General features: G+C 39.4%; 1 protein-coding gene across 2 annotated transcripts in view; it reads right to left on the reverse strand.

Annotated features, from left to right (window-relative positions):
• LOC115795301 (glypican-5-like) overlaps nt 1–19,324 on the reverse strand; it is a 107,319-nt gene that overhangs the window by 59,850 nt on the left and 28,145 nt on the right. Inside the window, exons 4-6 of one of the 2 annotated variants that reach the window (XM_030751118.1) lie at nt 6,071–6,234; nt 4,919–4,975; nt 4,178–4,300 (exon numbers count right to left, since the gene is read on the reverse strand). In XM_030751118.1, the coding sequence (XP_030606978.1) occupies nt 4,178–4,300; nt 4,919–4,975; nt 6,071–6,234 (344 nt within the window). The remainder of the gene's footprint in view (nt 1–4,177; nt 4,301–4,918; nt 4,976–6,070; nt 6,235–19,324) is intronic. The other variant, XM_030751119.1, reaches the window with a different exon arrangement.

Raw genomic sequence — 19,324 nt, forward strand, 5'->3', positions numbered from 1 at the left:
GACATCAAATGTAAATGGTAAAGGTGAAAGGGCAGGTGTAAAAGCAAAAAAAAAAAAAAGTATAAAGATACAGTATAAGGTCAATATTTCCAAAATGCTCCAGTTTTTCTCTGAAAACAGCTCATCACTATCACAATTCCATTATGTTTCTTTTAACATATTATTTCAACTTCACATTTAAACTTCAACAAGCTTCTGCTGTTTGCTTACCACCAGAACACAGGTCTTAAGGCACATATGTGAAGCACACACAGACTCAGAGGAGGGAATGTCTTTCCTCTGCATACAGTCATTAATTTATAGTCCCCTCTTTCATTATCCAATTCGCTCGCATTTTTTGGAACTGAACTCCCCTAACCCGAGAGACAGACACAGAGAAGACTATGACTGGATGGGACTAGAAGGCCTGAAAAAAACAAGTGAGAGTATAAGGGGTGAAGGCTTTGCCCAGTGCAGCGCTCTCCCTTTTTATCTCTGCAATAGCAGAATGAGTTCCAGATGTCAAAATGATAAACAAATGGATTGTCATAACCTTATAAAAATGCAAGGCATTCAGAAGGATTCACATTGCCGTGTTGTATGTGCACCAAATCTTGAGCTAATTCCAAAACAGTAGAATCATTCTATATCCTAAGCATATTGTGATATAGTTAGGTGAGTGATACATGTATAACAATACAGTGTAGGTGATATAGTTATCTATTCTTGAAGGACCTTAACACAAATGAATAATATACTAAAAAGTGCCTGCACCCCTCGCTGCAGAATTTCACAGCAATGCAGCTGCATTTGAAATATAATTAAGCAAATTAGCTCTACATACACACTGCATTAAAAAAACACACACACACACAGGATCTTAATCTTGCTGTTACAATGAATATTGCTTCTCAAAAGACCAATACAGAGAGAGTAGGAAGTGCAATAAACACTGATTTCTGACTGCAGGCAACATGCTGCTGTGGTGTTTAGCACTGTTGCCTCACAGCAAGAGAGTCTGAGGTGTGAATTGTGAGATGGAGGAAGATGATCTGCTATGGTGACCCCCAAAGTGAAGAAGCCCTATGATAACTGGAAAAGGCTCGTGCACCCCTGCAACTCTAAGTTGGATAAGAGCTCATGTTAGGATTGCTGTCATGAGGATGCTAGCATGTTGAGCATCCATGAGAGAACTGCTGGCCTGAAATATTCTTCGTCATGTAATACAAATAATGTTCATCTGATTTTCAGGAACAGTCTAATTACCAGCTGGAGCTGGTCTTTTCAAACATGTATGGCTTTTCCCCTCCTTCATATTAGACCATTTATGCTCTCTGTCCTGCAGGGGTCACCATAATAAATAAACACACAGACTGAAATCATAAGAGTTCAGTAGTCGATGGCTAACCTTTGTGTCACATTAACTTCTTAGTAAGAGCAATTTTAAGCTAGAAGCACGTTCACAGAACAAATTATTAAACATTTAGCTGCCCCACCCATGATTGGACTAATGAAGAAAATGAAGAATATGGATAGATAGACAGATTACTGACTGCTGACTTAGATGGCTAAATTAACAAAAAAAAAAAAAATACTGCAATACCTGGTCTAACAGTTACTGTATGTTCTCAGAACTGGTGATATGGTTAAGTTGCTCAGTCTCCGTATTGCTAACTCCCTTGACTTAACCAGTTATTTAATAGTGGTTAAAACCTTCCAAATCATGTAAAAATATCCACTCATTATCTCTTAGCACATGTTAAAGGTTTTTTAAAAAGGCATGAAACAACTGGAATGGTAACTGGCATAATTAAAGTGAGTCATTTCTCTTTGTAGTAACACTACAACAGAGTGAGTGGCTGATCTAAATTAAAAAAAAAAAAAAAAAACTGTGGTCATTTTGGTTGAGCTTATTTTTCCGGAAAAGTTGGAGCGAAGTATTCGCACCTGTGTTGGTGTAAATATTCAGAGATTTTGAACACGTGCCAAAACACAATTTTAGTTGTTAAGTACAACTGCTTGCCCCCCGCTTGGCACTCTGTCATCAGTTGCCGAATAAAGACAGGAAGGGAATTTCAATCCCAAATGCCTTTGATGTGCTTTGAAGTATTGTAGCATACAGTACAAGTGTGTCTGTGTGTGTGTTTCCACATTTAGATGTGTGTATCCTTGCCTGAGCACATTATGATTGTGTCTGAATGAATGACTCCCCTGCTCTTGACTAGCATATGGATCCCGTGTGGACTGATATGTGAGAGTGTGTGGATCTGTGTCCTGCCCGTTGGGAAAACCCACTGAGCCCCTAGAGGCTTTGTGTCCACTATACAGGAAAGAAGACCATGACATCGACTAACACAACAGCACATGTCCATTTTGGATAATGCTTTATTTTATGCTTCTTTTTTTTTTTTTTTTTTAAACTTTTCTCTTTTTTGTTTCTCGCTGTCTTCCTCTCTCTCTTCTTCACTGGCATTTTCATGCAAGTTTCCCAGGCATGTCCGATAGTGGCAGCAGCAATGGCAGTGATGTCCAAGCCTTTCCCATGCAGCCTCATAGGAGGGTCTTTGTTCACCCTCCAGGCTTTGGGGGTCCCCACAGCAGGGCTGTGCCCCACTCCACTGACTTCACAATGGATCTTTATGCTGCCAAGGCTTCCCTCCCCATGATCACTCCACCGTGCTTCCCTCATCAGGGGCACACCAAGGCACAGGGGGCACCAAGGCACCAAAATGGCAACCCTTTTCATGCCCTGTAATGCATGCCAACAGTGTCAGATACAGTGAAAGAAGCTAGCTGAATAGTCACAGGCCAAGCTGAACGGTTTATGAGTGGTGCCAAATGTCTCAGTAGGGTACTGTTTTCTTATTCAAACCAAGAACACTTGACACCACAAGCAAAGTCCTGGCACTCACCAGGGAGTGTGTGATAACAAACTATTACAGCCCATTAGCACTGTTGTTGAAAAACCAGTACTCTTCGTAGTAAAATGACATGCACACACTCAAGTACACACAGACGGCAGTGAACAAAGAACTGACAGTAAATACATACAAGCAGCTCAACCAGATAAGTTAAACTTTCTTGTAATAGTTGAATTATAGATGGCTTGCCTAGTTTTTGCTTTCTCATATCAGAGAAGAGAAGAGAAGAGAAGAGAAGAGAAGAGAAGAGAAGAGAAGAGAAGAGAAGAGAAGAGAAGAGAAGAGAGAGAAGAGAAGAGAAGAGAAGAGAAGAGAAGAGAAGAGAAGAGAAGAGAAGAGAAGAGAAGAGAAGAGAAGAGAGCCAAACAAAAACAAATAAGATTTGGAAGCACACAAAGAGCTTTATCAAAATACTTCTAAGCAATGAGGATAATAAAAAAAGTTCTTCTTAGAATCTGAGTCATCTGTTCCTGCACATATTGTAATGTCGTTGCATGTACTCATGTAGAAAATAATGCATGCCTTAACCTGGACCAAAAGATCTGATAAGCATTCAATGGGGAAGTCATCATTTGGTCCTCTGTTTTCCTCTGGCAGAACTAATACTGGCAGCACAGAGCACTGAAGTTGCAATGCCAAGGGGGGCCAGTTTAAGGCCACCACAGTAGAGGCAGCGCATAATCTTGTCATAATTGTGGGCTAAGCTTCTACAGCTTTTAAGAATCAGATCCAGCAGTTGGAATCATTTGCAGACTTGCATTGGCTCAGTTATCTGCATCATTTGTCTGTTCTTCTCATGCTGATGGAGAAAATGCATAACCACACACAGTACTTCAGCCGGAGAGATGCACCCAAAACCATAAGCAGGAAAAGGGTTTTAGGGCCACACCTATAAATCAGCACAAACTAAATATCTCCTAATTATTGGAGAGAGAGAAAGGCACAGTTAACAACTCATAAAATGACTCCAACACAAAGGAAAGGAGTGCTTTGCGACCATTTGTGCAGCCTGCATTTATTCAGTGCAGAGCCTGATTTAATGACTTCTTATTTCCACAGTGATTAGCAAGAGCAAGCCACACTGACTCACAACATTATTCCACACAAGCACACAGACTAAAACACAGAGGTCCCTTTCTGTCAAATCTCATCTGTCGTGAGGCTAGGTATTAAATGTCTGTTTGAAATAACACCCACACGTCAGCATCTGCATGGCCCTGTAATGTCATTGTAAGAAAGAGAAAGCTCTCATCTCCAAAGCAACATGTTTCTCTTACCTTTCCACCACACCATCACTGCTCCAACAAGTGGACTCATCCACTGCATTCTCCTCATGACATAGGTCCTCTGGCAGCCCCGCAAAGAAGGACTTAAAGCCCTGTAGGTTCATCAAAAAGTCCCTGAGGAAAAACCACAAGTATAATTTTCATACAGACACCTCACTTCCATCCAAATCAGCAGACTTGAAAACTTAAAATTGTGTCATTAGCGGTCACATTTTTTGGGGCGGTTGATGGACACGTTTCTCGGCCATTAGTGGCACTGTGCTTTGGTACAGTGACATACAAGGCCAGCATTCATGTGATGATGCCGATGGAGGCAGGAAATGAATGGCTTTGAATGTGACCACTTTACTGCATCAGCACATTTCTCTCAATTATGCTGTGTGGTAACATCCTTGCTTCTCTAGATCTACCAACACATGTCATCAATATAGACACTGTCATCTTGAACAAAACAATGGCATAACATTTTGATCGGACACACATTGCCGCCACCCACGAGAAAGAGACTGAAAACATCAGCTGGTTCACACGGGGTAATCTGCCGAGTCCGTCGGTGAAACCAGTCTTTGAGATCAGCAAACATGTTTTGTAAGGCATGCAATATGGACCCATTTCCCAAAAGTTAATCACCTGTTAAATGTCAGCGATATCGGAACAGTCTATACTAGCACAATACTGTACTACCTGCCACTTCTAAAAGAAAAAATAAATGTCTCTTGGGTTCATGCTTACCTAGAGAGGGTTCTCAGACTATGTTTATTGTTCTTGGAGGGTTTCAGGGGGAATGAACTGGGAGTGATGGGAGTTGGAGTCCCAGGGAGATTGTTGCAAGCAAGAAGGATGCAGGGAGGTGAAAGGGGTATTGAGAGAAAGGAAACATGGGGCACATGGGGAAGAGGGAGAAAAGACAGTCATTTGACCCTGGAAGAGAGTGATTAATCATGCGCATGCAGAGAATGATTACACCACATATGAATCAATGCCTATTTTTTCCCCACACCACATCCAAATGAAGACAACAAGTTTAATGGAATGAATCTGTTAAGTCAGTAAACAAATGCAAGCAAACATATGCACATGTGCGAATATTTAACAAAACAGCAGAGTAAAATTTTTCACCATTAAAACAAAATATAAACATTGTTTTACTCTATTATTTGTCATATTTTTCAGCTGTACACTAGTCTCCCTTTACGGCCCTTGGTGCTCCCGTGTCTCTGATGTGGTCAGCACTCACATGTGCACTGGACAGTGTTGGCAGCATGCAGTGAGCTGGATTGTGTTGCCATGAATGGTGGTGCCAGTGCCAGGCCAGATCTGTCAGCTAGGCTGGCATCAGTGCAGTGATTCATGGTAGACAACACTGCAAGAGGGTGTCTGTGTGTGTGTTTTTTGTGAGTGGTGCTATTTAAGCTGAGGCCGGCTAGTGTGCAGAGTTGGTGGTATGGCCGTCTGGGTAAACAGGAAATTGCTGGTCCGTCAACATTAATCTTACCCACACTCCACCTCACTACCAGCTGCTGTGGGCAGAGGATGGTTGCCTCAAGGGCCAGGTGGAGGGCACGGGCTGTACAATCCCATTTCAAAAAAGCTGGACCAGGCACTACATTTACAGTGTGTGGGTGTGAATAGTATCCAACTAACCATATGAAGAAAGCAAGAAGTGACAGCTGTGAATAGACACTGGCCAGCCCTTTCAGGCCATGTCATACAGACCTAGTCAGTTTTCATTTAATTTAAACTTACATTCCATCTAGCAGTACAGCTAAGTAACAAGTAAAAACATTGAATATGTGCCTGTAAAAAAAGGATTTACAACAGCCAGTAGTAAACTTTAGAATCTGAATCTGACCTAAGGAATGAAGGTTCATAGCTTTGTCTTACTTTCTTAAGTGAGCTAACTGCCCCAGCCACTCCTTGGGTGAGGGTTGGGAGGGGGCCGTAGATGGAAAAGGAGAAGATAAGGTCATGGTAGAGGTTTTGATCTCTGGGCTGGTAGGATGCATGTGTGTGGGTTCCCCTGTTGATAGGCCACACACCTTGTCCACCTGTGGGGAGAATAGCACAAACAAACAAACACCTGAAAACTTGTAAAAGTATGGGAGGAACAGCAGGGAGGCTTCAGAATGACCTACCTATACAACTCAAAGAATCTAGCTGCAAATAAGGGAATACCTTTTATCAGATACCATCATCACCATTTCAAATGAAGAACGGCTGTATTAAAGTGAATTGTGGAAGTTCAGAGTAATGGAGAAAATGGGAAAAGAGTGGTCATGGAGTGAGGGATGTGATGAAAGAAATGGTTTGATGAGTGAGTTATTGCCAGAAGGGTTGACAGTAAATGTAGATTATTCCACTACTTCATGGAGGTGAATGTATGTGTGCACGCTTGGAAACATTGGCAAGTATTCCCAGTGGGCTATTAAAGCCAGCAGCAGAGAGGAGGAGACGGTGGGGTCATGAATAAAGGGGGGTGTGTGCCACAAACCAAGAGGCAAAATCAATGACATCTCATTGGCTTAAAAGCCTCTAGGCAGCATTATTAAGTGAGTCTCAATTAGCCAGAGAGACCGACTGTAATGGCTCTTACAAGCTGGACTGAACAATTCCTTACAGTGATCAGTGCATATATATACTGGTTCAACTAGAAAGATGAGTCACTGCACCATTAAAGGACATCCAAAAGGACTACGTAATATTTAGCAGCATAGTTTATTCATTAATGGTTTAGAAATGGGAGCCTTACAGTAAGAAACAGCAGGAGATGGTCACTGCCTCATTCTTAGTAAACGAGGCAACTTGAACTTACAGTAAAGAAAATTTAGACTTCAGAACTTTAGAGAAACAAATCCATCCAGGCAACATGTGTGTTTAAATTTTTGTTTGAAGGGGTGTGTCCACATGCTGGGGAAGAGTTTGGATTAGTCTTGAAGCAGCTGAAATATGTTAACAGTAACAAAATGTGCCTCACAGTCACACTAAAAATATCCTTTTCCCTCCACAGTGAGGCAGATGTCTCATGTGCCGTTCAAACGAAAGCTTTCGCATACCAACCATATATTCCTGAGCAACAGGCGCATCAGTAGCACAGGAATCAACAATAACACCATAACTAAGAATCTGATTTCTTTAACTTCTTCATTGGAAAGTTTCTACTTTACCAAAGTCTTTCCCTCCAAACTTTTTTTCTTAACTGCATTCTCATGTCAAATCCTCTCTTAAGGCATACGCTGGGCACGCGGATGGTTGTTTTACTGCATTAACCTTAACTCCCTTTGGACCCATAAAAAATGCTCACATGTGGTAGAGGGACTCAACCACACATGCACACGGCCACACATATACACATGCGAACACGACACACATGAACATTACACTGCAGTGGTGAGAAAAGATAGACCATAGCAACTGTTTTAACCATGTAGCCTGTCAACACTGAGCTAAATGCTGTTTGTGCGCGCTGCAGCGCTTCTGTGGACAGTCATTGGTCATCTCGTTTGCATACAGCTTGTAAATTCTGTATTAGAACGCAAATTTTAAGATTTCAAAATAAAGCTTGACAAATGAGATTATTTCATTGCTTGGCCCGAAAATGTTGGTAATACCAGGAATTACAACTGTAAATGTCACAAGTGTTACTTGGTCATTAATGTAGTAAATAATATGCCTCCTTCTCATTTAGCAAAATAAATATAGAAATGAATAAAAGAATAATCATCTATAAATCCAAATCCCAAGATTCATTACACCTATTTCAGACAACATAAAATCTCATGACGTCATGTCCAGACTTTAGTGTCTGGGAGGTCTACTGCACTCTGCATGTGTGTGTGTGTGTGTGTGTGTGTGGGTGTGTGTGTGTGTGTGTGTGTGTGTGTGTGTGTGTGTGTGTGTGTGCATATGTTTATAATACCTTGTGGGGACAATTTTCCTGACATATACTACGTTGTGGGGACCAATTGCTCCTTGTGGGGACTGGAACCTTATCCCCACGATGGGAAACCCTGTTTTTGGGGCAGGGGTCAGAGTTAGGGCTAAGGTATGAATTGAGTTTAGGTTAGGGTTAGGGTTAGGTATGTGATGGTTAGGGTTAGGAAAAGGGTAAAGGTAAGGTTTAGGCTGTAGAAATGAATGGAAGTCAATGGAAATTCCCCACAAAGATAGAAAAACACACTTGTGTGTGTGTGTGTGTGTGTGTGTGTGTGTGTGTGTGTGTGTGTGTGTGTGTGTGTGTGTGTGTGTGTGTGTGTGTGTTTGTATGAAACTGGGGAAGCTGGCAGGCTTTGCAACAGCCATGTGTGCAAATGGTTGAGCAGAGCAGTCTGTAAGGAAATAGTGTGATTATAGTTGGATGTTTAATCCTTTTTTTTTATTTATTATGTGAATTTTGTATTAGGTTAATGTAACCTCATTATGACTGACTAGGAACAATACTATTCTGGGTAAAATAATAATAATAATAATAATGCAGGGAGCAAAAGCCACCACATACCATGAAGGAGCTGCCGTAACAGAAACAATAAGCACAAAGTGAGTGACAAAAAAAGAGACAAAAGGAGCTTTTCACACTGCTCAGGACCCCAGAAAACCTAATAACAAATGTTATATATAAAATGTTATATGTTATATATAATGCTTTATATATATATATATTTAAATATTAAAAAAAATAGTTCAACACATGACAAATGAGGACAGTTCTACAGGTTATCACATCTCTGTAGTGGTGAGAAATGAAGGATTAAGACAAGCTCTAATCCTATCACTGTGAACTTTTCAAAGTGCCATTTCTCACCAGCGTTTGTATGACATTTTGCTATTCTCTGAGACAAAAATGTAAACATCTGCGTAAATTATGAGCATCAAGTGGAGGTCACTCTCAGTTCTGTTTGCATTACCCAATTATTTTTACAACCAAACGCTGTACTTTTAAAGAAGCCAGAAAAAAAAAAAAAAAAAAAAGATTGGAGAAAGGCCGATGTTTCAAAACAATAACGCTAACACAAATCATTTTTATGCCTAACTAAACATACAGTGTAAACAGAACACATAGTGACTGTCAGGAAAAATAAACAGGATCCTCTTAAGGATACTCTTGAGAAATGGAGACATGCTCTTATAGATTGGATCTTATGACCACATAATCCCGAAAGCCAATCAGATGACAGGCAGAATAATGACATGAGCTAAAACATGGCCATAAATCAATTATCTCATGACCTGATGATGGCGTGAGAATGGAAAACTCATTTGGGCACAGCGTGAGCCTTTGGTTTTGAGTGTTTGTGTGTATGTGTGCGTGTGAGACCACCTGCTTGCCCTTGTTATACCTTCACAATTTCAGCTATTTTGCAGAGCATTCCTTATATGATTGCCTGAGGACAGAGACTGATGGAGGAGGCAGACTGATGGGATGGATGTTCTTCACATGGAAGAGTTTAGGGCAATACAAGGCATGTATTCTATGTGCATTTGAGCTACCCAATGAAATTTGATTTCTACAGCTGCAGGTAGGGTGGATTAATATTTTTACAACTACAGTGCATACATACAGTATGTTTTACAGGTGTGGATTTACTGTTTAGCACATCAACACAGATGCACATGTGTAACTGTGCATTATTTACATATCGTCCTAAAGCAGGGGAGCGAAAAAAGAACAGCAAGAGAATCTCTTCCAAGCTAGCCAAGCCCATGTCCATCCCTGCTCTAGGGGAGTATTGGCTTACAGATAGCAGTGGTGGTCTTTTCTCCCAGTTTATTTATCAAAGGATTATCCAGTAAAGCTAGGAGAACTCTCTCAGCCCCCCTCACCCCAAGCACAATGCGTTGTGGGATGAGCACAACATGTCTGGTCAGTGAAGACCCTCACCTTCCAATGCAGTATGTGCTAAATGTGCATATACTATAAACATCACATGCCATTGCCTAATGCTGCCAATGTTTAACTCTAAGAAATATGCCATATTTGTAAGCTATGCCAAAGTCATCAGCAGTTAAATGCACTTTGTAGGTGGGCTCAGAACTTTATCATTTGCACCAAAGGCATGTGATTATTTCCTTTTCGTTGGCTCTCAAAATAAAATATAGAAATACAAAAAGAACCTGGGAGTGTCTCATCAGTTCCTGACCTAAGCTAAAGCAATACCCTCTTTTTAATCATCTCACAGAATTATAAACCATCACTCGCACTAAATCTCTTATACAGATACCTATTGATATTCTTTAATTCTTGGACTGTACTGGAATACCTCGACATGATTCCCTGTTCAGATTAATCCTCATTTATCTTATACTGGGCCTCGGTGCAGCCTTTTAGTTCATCAGCTGTCTGAAACTGCTGAGCTATTTCAGCAATTCTCCCCTTAAGCCAACATTCTTGTGATTGCCTGGCCTTTGAAAGGTTTCAAGAGCAGGCAGAGTGGGAATTTCATGTTCACAGTCAGAGCAGACCATAGAAAAACTGTCTGAACCTAAGCATTTAGTGCAGTCTGAAACCTGACCATTTGAGTTATAGAAATTACTTGTACAAAAGCTTACCGCAATACAGAAATATCAGTCATCTTAAATATATGCATTCACCATTGTAACAGAATCTATATGACAGCAAATAAGGAAACACATATTGACCATGTGGTTATAGAATGATTATAGAAAGGACTTGAAATTTCCTCTTTTTTTAATGATATCAGAAATGCTCATACATTCACACCATTATCCAATCCCTTCATTTAGGTTTAGAGATGACACGCTAACATGCAGTTAGAGAAGAGACATTGACAATGGAGAAGGAATTTAATTTAATATGAATGTTTCAATGAGAGTTATGTAACAAACTCCCAGGCTGGAAAAGCACTTGCCAGATCAAAAAGTAAAGCAGTTGTTACATTAATTGATTTGTTTCAGTGTGGTTTCAGACTAATGGAAAACAAAAATGAAAATACTTACAGTAGTACAGTCTTAGCATAACAGTGGGAATGCAACCAGCCACCGGTTAAAATATTGTTAACATGGCTGCATATTATATTTATTATGTTTTCCCCAAAGAAACCGCAAAGAATTTGTACTGGTGAGTAGCATGATAATGTTGAAAAGAAAAAAAGGAAAAAAATCTGCACCACTAATTGCTGCACACATGAAAACTTGAACAGGAAGGTTCATCATGTGTGCAGAACTGTTTATATTTCTTTTTTTACTGATTAAAAGTTAACGTTAGTGCTCATGAAAAAACAGAAGAAATACAGAGTCTCTGAGGTATCTTTTGCTCTGCCACTAAAATGAAAAAAAAAAAGTGTTCACAAATACATGACTTGCTGAAGATCAACACTAGGTACAATGTGTGAAAGTCTGTAATAACAATATAACATCATTCAAAAATAACACATAAACATGCATGTATAATATGGACTTTGTCTTTATTTTTGCCAGACTAGCAGCACTGTGGTGGAGGCCTTGTGGTTAATGAAGCAGGGCTGCAACTGGATACTTGCCAGTTCAAACCCTGACCCCTCTGGGAACATGTGGGTGGGTTAGGGGAATAAGAAAGTCTCTCTCTTCCCTCAACAGTACTGCCAGGCTGTGTTATATACTGATTTAACCAGTGTTATATACTGTTATAATAATAATTATTATTATTATTTTTATCATATAATCACTGCCATTGCCTAACAAGTGAAAGACACCCAGTTCAGGCCTGGGAAGAGACAAAAATCCCTTTGGAGTTGCGTCAGGAAAAACCTGCCAAATCAAATATGGGGAGCTACCCGCTGTGGCAACCCCTTGTGGATAAAGGAGCAGCTGAAAGTAGCTGTCTGTTGTTGTTGGTAATGATAACATAGCTGGGTCTCTGGAGTAAGCACTCTTTAAATGCTGATTATCCACAATAAGATGTTTCTATTGTGAATTAAAGAGACTACTTTGTGAAGAATTTGTTATTTCCATAAATTGGAATACATAAATGATGAAATGCTATTTGCTGGTTAAGGTTAAATGAGATCTGCTTATAATGGTAAACTTCCAAGTTTTGAGTAATAGACAGAAAGCAGCATTTACATTTGTAATGACAAAATAGAGTTTGTCTAGGACATATATAAGTGAAAGTTAATTTAAGTTAAAAACATTATTTATGCTAGTCAATTATTTTATATTATATTAAATTGATTTTAATTTCAGTGGTTTTTCTATTCTATTTTAATTGTGTGTGCCTAATAAAGCACTTCTATGTAAATATATTTAGCAGAAGTTGTGGAACTGTTATAGCTGTTATCATGTTACCTGTTGCACAGCATCCACCCTAATTTTCCTAGAAAAAGTCTAATGAAGCTGGTAAAATCAGTAGTCATTACTCACAGAATGTTGGACATCTAAAAACAATATAACATAACAGATGTCTACATGCATAGCCTATACCAGTCAACTTACAAGTTTACGTAAATATATTAAAATGAATGTCATCCTTCATTTTGTTCATATGTATGAAATATTTTCAGTCCTTTTGGGCAGGAAATATCAATGCTGGTGATGATTAGAGGTGCAAATTATAATGAAAAGTGCATCAAATATAAATGCATCTGTCTCACAGATTTTAAAAAGGGTTTCATGATGTTTTGGATTCATCTACTACAGTGTATCCTGAAATCATATGAAAGAGAAAGAGAGATCATATTTCTGCCACATTAGTTTGCCTTTATTTGCTTCCTATTAAATCCAGAATTGAATTTAAAATCCTTCAGCTCACATACAAAGTCTGGAATGATCGTACCCTATCATATTTTACAGACCTTTGAGTATCATGCCATAACAGAGCACTTTCCTCTCAGACTGCAGGCCTACTTGTGGTTTTTAGAGTTTCTAAAAGTAGAACGGGAGGCAGAGCCTTCAGCTTTCAGGACCCTCTCCTGTGGGACCAGCTCAAAATTTAGATTTCTTTACTCTTAAGATTAGGCTTACTGTAAAACCTTCCTTTTTGATAAACCTTATAATTAGGGCTGGGTCAGGTGGCCCTGAACCCTCCCTTAGTTATGCTGTAATAGGCTTAGAAAAAAACTTAAAAAAAAAAAAAAAAACTTGACAATTTCTTTGCTTTTTCTTCTCCTCCAATATCAGTGCTGATGCGACAGTATCATCTGAGTGGTGACACCTGTTGTTCAGGAAAATACTCCAGCGGCTACGTGTCAGCATATGGATGTGTCTGTGTGATTACATCAAAAAGCGACCAACACAGCAGGTGTATTGGGGCCTTTAGGCTGCTTGGGGGCTTCCCATGATGTATTATGCATTTTTTACCCATTCCTCTCTTTTCACTCCCCATGTGGATATATGCCACTACTGCATACCATTAACTTTTGTCTTCGCTCTCCCACAGTTTGTGTTTTCTCCTTGGCTCTCTGTGCTTCTCTTTTCTCTTCTCTTTTCCTGTCAACCCTCAACCAGCCGCAGCAGATGGCTGCACCTCCCTGAGCCTGGATCTGCCAGTAGGCTCTTCCTGTTAAAAGGGTTATCTTCATTCCCAGTATCACCAAGTGCTGCTCATAGTGGATCGTCTGCTTGAGTTTTCTCTCTAATATGCTAGCATCTTTACCTTGCTATTTAAAGCACTTTGTGGTGATTTTTTTTTGTTCTTGTTTTTGTTTTGTTTTTTGTGAACTGGCACCAGTTAAGTAAAACTAAATTGAACTGAAGGAAATATTTGGTTTAAATGTACAGTAGTTTTAAAACAGAATGTTAAATAATCAGCTCTTCCTAGCACATTCAGCTATAGCAAGCCTCTGCCTACTACAGAAAGATCTCTAACAGCACTGACTGAAAACAGTGTAAGAGGATTTACAGTGTTACACTTCTCCCCTTGTTCGCCCTTCGCCTCTCTAACAGTCCCGCATTGCCGTCTTTGTAGGCCTTCCTTCATTCTGTCTAAATCATTTGTGTATTCTTTCTCAGTCTCTGTCAATCTGTCCTACCCTCTCTCTTTTCTCCGTTGTCCAAATGATGTCAGTGCTAATTAAAGAGAGTTGCAGTCACTCATATATCACAGGAAAAGGTCCTTCAGATTGCAGTCTTAAAGAGCACGCTGAGTTCCTCTCTCCACACTGAGGCGTGTTTACCCTGATTAAATCACTCACAGATGATCTAAAAATGAGAGCCTCTTGTTTTTTTGTTCTTGTGAAAATGGGTGTTACTGTGGAGTTTGTTGACAACATTTATCCATAACTGTAAATAAATTTACGGGAATTACAGACACAGAATGTGCCAAGCCCGTCTCAGTGGATTCAAGTGGTGTTATATATAGAGACAGAGAAAAGAAGGCAAGTAGAAAGAGACTGGGAAAGTCAAGTGAGTTCATCTTGTCTGTCTCTGCAATATATATTGGAACATACAGCCACGCAGAGAGAAAATAAGCATCTGAATAGAAGCTGGGAGTCCATGTGTTCATCTGAAGGCTTCAAATGGGCCAGCATTTACCATGAAAATCATAACACAGATGCGGCAGGCACTTGTGTTAACATCGCAACAGCTGCCCTGTGATATTATTATGGTAGGTAGCTCAAAATAAAGGTTTTGGGAACCACTATAAAACAAAAACATTCAAGTGTGATTTTTGTGTATTATGTGTCAGAAAATGTATCTATGTGTTTATTTAATTATGATAGATGTCAAATCTTCAGGTTAAGCCATGAGAAGGTATTAGGCATTTATGTGTTATAAAGAACACATTGATCAAAGAGGCTCATCAGCAATCCCAGCATATTTTAATCAATATGAGGGGCAATATGAGGTGTTCTGATTTAGTATATAATAGGCAAGATGAAAAATAAACAAACAAATGTAATTTCATTATATTATTGAATGCCACTATTCAAATTTACCATCTAAATCTAGAATTGGAGAAGCTACAGACTGTGATCAATATAGCAAAACCCTGGGATTACTGGTTCCTTTATTAGACTCTCGTTTTGTTGTCTGTCTGTCTTGCTAGTCATTTCCTGTTCTGTATTAAACTCCAGTAGCAGGTCATGGGCTCTGAAATCCCACACTAGTCTCCCTTCGACAGACATTTCATCAACATGATCAACTGTATATTAACAAAATGGTGTGGCTTTTGAAATAATATGATTCTATCAAACTATCAATCCAAAGTCATGGGTCACGGGGAAAAATATACTGAGTGCAAATGCTTTGTGTTCAGAGCCAAATTTATTCCACCCCAAATCAATCATATTGTTGTTATCACTGCATTTTGTTTATACAGGAATTTTTTTTTTTTTTTTTTTATTGTGGTGTTTGGGGCAGCACGGTGGCGTAGTGGTTAGCACTGCTGCCTCACAGTTAGAATACCATCTGGAAGGCCTGGGTTTGATTCCACCTTGGCCCAGGCCTCTCCCTCTCTCTGTGTGGAGTTTGCATGTTCTCCCCGTGCTTGCGTGGGTTTCCTCCGGGTACTCCGGTTTCCTCCCACATTCCAAAGACATGCACTTACTGGGGTTAGGTTAATTGGCTAATCTAAATTGCCCATAGGTGTGAATGAGAGCATGAATGTGAGTGTGAAAGGTCGTTTGTCCCTCTGTGTTGGCCCTGCAACAGGCTGGCGACCTGTTCAGGGTGTACCCTGCCTCTCGCCCTATGACAGCTGGGATAGGCTCCAGCCCCCCCGCGACCCTTAACAGGATGTGCGGAAGCGAATGGATGGATGGATGGATGTGGTGTTTGAGGGCTGCTGCCTATAATCAGCATCTTACAGTGAGAGAAGATGAGAGTGGGAAAAATGTGTGAGGGTGACTGAGGACAAAATGGGCTGCATCAACCATCATTAGCTAATGGACTGCTGAGTAAGTCAGTCACTCAGCTTGATGGTTAGACCTGGTGCCAAAGGCACACACAACTGAGAAAGATGGTTTAAGCCTATAGATTTGTCACGAGTGCATTATGTGCCAGCAAAGATTTGGCTAATAGCCTGAAATATTAAATAGAGAAACTATGTATAAAGGTCTGAGCATGTGTACCACATATTATTAAAAAGAGCTTCTCAATTGTTTTCATCAACATATCTCACAAAAATTATGAAAATTATCTGAGATAAAAAGTTGCGATAGGCACTTACTTGTTTGTTTTTTTGCTTTACCTCTTTTTTAAACAGCTTTCTTTGAGAACTGAGGAGCCCAGTTCCTGTATGTGTGAAAGCAAAATGTTTTCCCATTTTTTCCTCAATATGTTATTATGGTATATAATAATATTTTGATAGTTAACTTGTTTGGATCGAACTTTGGTTATAGAGCCATGCTGTTGCAACGTGCAGAATATACTGTAGTTTGCTACTGTCCTGCTACAATAAGCACGACATCTGAACTACAGCATACAGTATGTTGCTCCTAAGCCTGTTTACATATTTTCAGCAAGTGGGACTTTTCGGAGAATACTGAATAGTGTTCCTCTTGAAGCCAGAGAAGGTAACTTTCAGTAAGATTTTTTAGCTTTTATGAGTCAGACCACATAACAATTTTCCACTTTACCTAACTCCATCCAAACCCAGAGAAGGTGATGGAGTTTCTGGATCTTCTTTATATACGACTTTTTCTTTGCATGACACAGTTTTAAATTGCATTTTTGGATGCAGCAACGCCATGCGTTTACTGGCAATTTTCAAAAGTGTTCCTAAACCAGTGCAGTGATGTTCACCACAGAACTGTGTCTATTTTTAATTCAGTACCGCCCAAGCCCACAAACTTCACCATTGCCATGGAGATTTACCTGGATTCTCTGTTTTAATAATACTATGCATATTTTACTAAAAAGTATAGTACTATTCTTAAATAGCTGAACTACTCAATGAGGCAGTCTTTCACAGGTGGGTCAATCTCGCCCCATCTTTACTTCTCTCTACTCTGCCTCTCGGGGATGATCTGACCTGTTGTCAATTAACCTAATTAGTTGTGGGATGTTCCACAGGTGTGTTAGCATGCTGAACCCGCCCCCAACTTTTTTTTTTAATACTTGTTAGTTGCTATCATGTTCAAAATGAGTATATTGATTTTTCAACAAACAGTTGCATGTCTCTGTTTCAAAATGTAACTTTTAATCTTTGTTCTTTTTCCAATAAAATATAGGCTTTAAATCATTTGCAACTCATTCAGTTCTGCTTTATTTATATTATATACACTGTCCCAGCTTTTGAAAGTGGGGTTGTATTTTCAAACCAGTTCCTTAATTTTATTGTGGCCTAGTGTAAAAGAAAAAGTGCTTGCAATGTAAACTTCTGCAGTCTACTGAGGTGCCGCGATGGTGAATGGAACGCTTCCAATCAACCCACGAGCCCTTGTTTCCATTATCTAAAGGCCCAGTCTGCTATTATCATTCCTCCGTAAGACTGTAATGAGAAGGTGGGGTAAAACCAAGAAGCGGATAAGGTAGACCTGCATATAAACTGCTCTAATATGGACCACTGTTGCTATTTTCTCATAAGCATACCATAAGAGCTTAGTAAGCAACTGAGTCACTGAATGAATGTGTGAGAAAATACATACTTCTGTGTGTTAAGAGTTATCCTAGTTTGGCCATCATAACCGAGTAGAAGATATAAAGTTTCCCTGTAGGTCAAATGAGACATATCACTGTTTTTTATAACAATCTCAGGCTGAATCTGGAGAATCTTTAAGACAAATTAAACACAGCTGTATTCAGAGGGAGAAAGCATTAATTCATTAATTAGCGCTACTATTTGCATCAATAAGAGTAGTTGTTACACTCATTTTCCCTTTATGGTTTGTACTTGACATAATCCAACTACCAAACTACCAAAGTTCATAATCACTTCCCTTCAACCCACGTTTACTCTCTACATCAGTAAAAGCAGGAGCACGTTTAAAGAGACCTAGGTTTCTTACTGGGCTAAAAACGTCACCCTTCGGCAATGCTCGGTATATGTGTTTGTGTGTGCGTGTGTGAGTGCATGCATGCGTGCGTGCGTGTGTGTGTGTGTGTGTGTGTGTGTGTGTGCATTTGTGTGTGTGAGTTTGCATGTACAATATTTGTGCTGTGACCCAGGTCCCCCTATGTTGTATAGCAACGTATGTTGGAGACCATGTAGTCTGCAGCTAACGGAGTAAATGAAAGAGCAACCACAAATGGTTTGGGACAGCATCCCAGAAATAAACCACACAGTCACAATAATTCCTTTAATAACAACTCCATATAATATTCTGACTGGGCAAAAAAAAAAAAAAAAAAACAAAGTTTGTTTTTTGAACTCGACTTTAGTTAAGCACATTTTTGCACTTGCCCCACAGTAACATTTTTCAATGGGTTCAATGGGTATTTCTTTGAATTCATAGGTCTTTGATTGTGTGTGACTTTCTACGTATGGGAGTTCATGTTTTTGCTTTAATCTTGGAGAACGTTTACCTAAAGCACAGAAAATGAGAGTCACTAGTATCCAAATGTGAGTCCCCCTCCTTTTCTAGCAGCAGTTGTTGTGGATATATATATATATATATATACACACTCATGTGTGTGTGTTTTAGACTGATTTTCTTTTTTTTTATCCAATTGTATGGCCTAGCTGGAACCCTTTCAATTCTGAAATATAAGCTTAATATATAGCTTAGCATAGGTCAGTCTTTAAGCCTGGCACCCCACTCTCCTCTGTTATGCACACATAGAGCAAGTTCTAAACATCCATGCAAGTTAGGCGTTGATGTAAAACCATTTAGGTTTTATAATGTTCCTACAACTAAAGAACCACACTGCTGGTTTCACATATTGAAGCATATAAACAAATTATTTACTTTGTACTGTATATTAGCGCCAGGTATTTCTCACCAGAACTGCTGTAAATATGAAATATGCTTTTCTTACCTTCATTCAGTTCAGTTCATGCTGGTATATTACGAAAACTCTTTACAAAGACATTACTAGAGAAGACTACCCAGTGTGTATCATAGCTTCTGTCCTACTTCTTAAATTTCCAAACTATGTATATTCAGTACAGATTAACCATAATGCTTGCTCTTAAGATAACATAAAAAAACAGTTTTGCAGTAGGTTTAACGGTAGGATTCAATTAAGAGCAAGAGTTTATAAAACTCTCTGTATGCTGTTGATAATATTAACTTGTGACCACATGTAACAAACCATATGGTAGCATTT

This window comes from Archocentrus centrarchus, chromosome 17 (assembly GCF_007364275.1).
Source record: "Archocentrus centrarchus isolate MPI-CPG fArcCen1 chromosome 17, fArcCen1, whole genome shotgun sequence".
NCBI classification, from domain to species: Eukaryota; Metazoa; Chordata; class Actinopteri; order Cichliformes; family Cichlidae; genus Archocentrus; species Archocentrus centrarchus.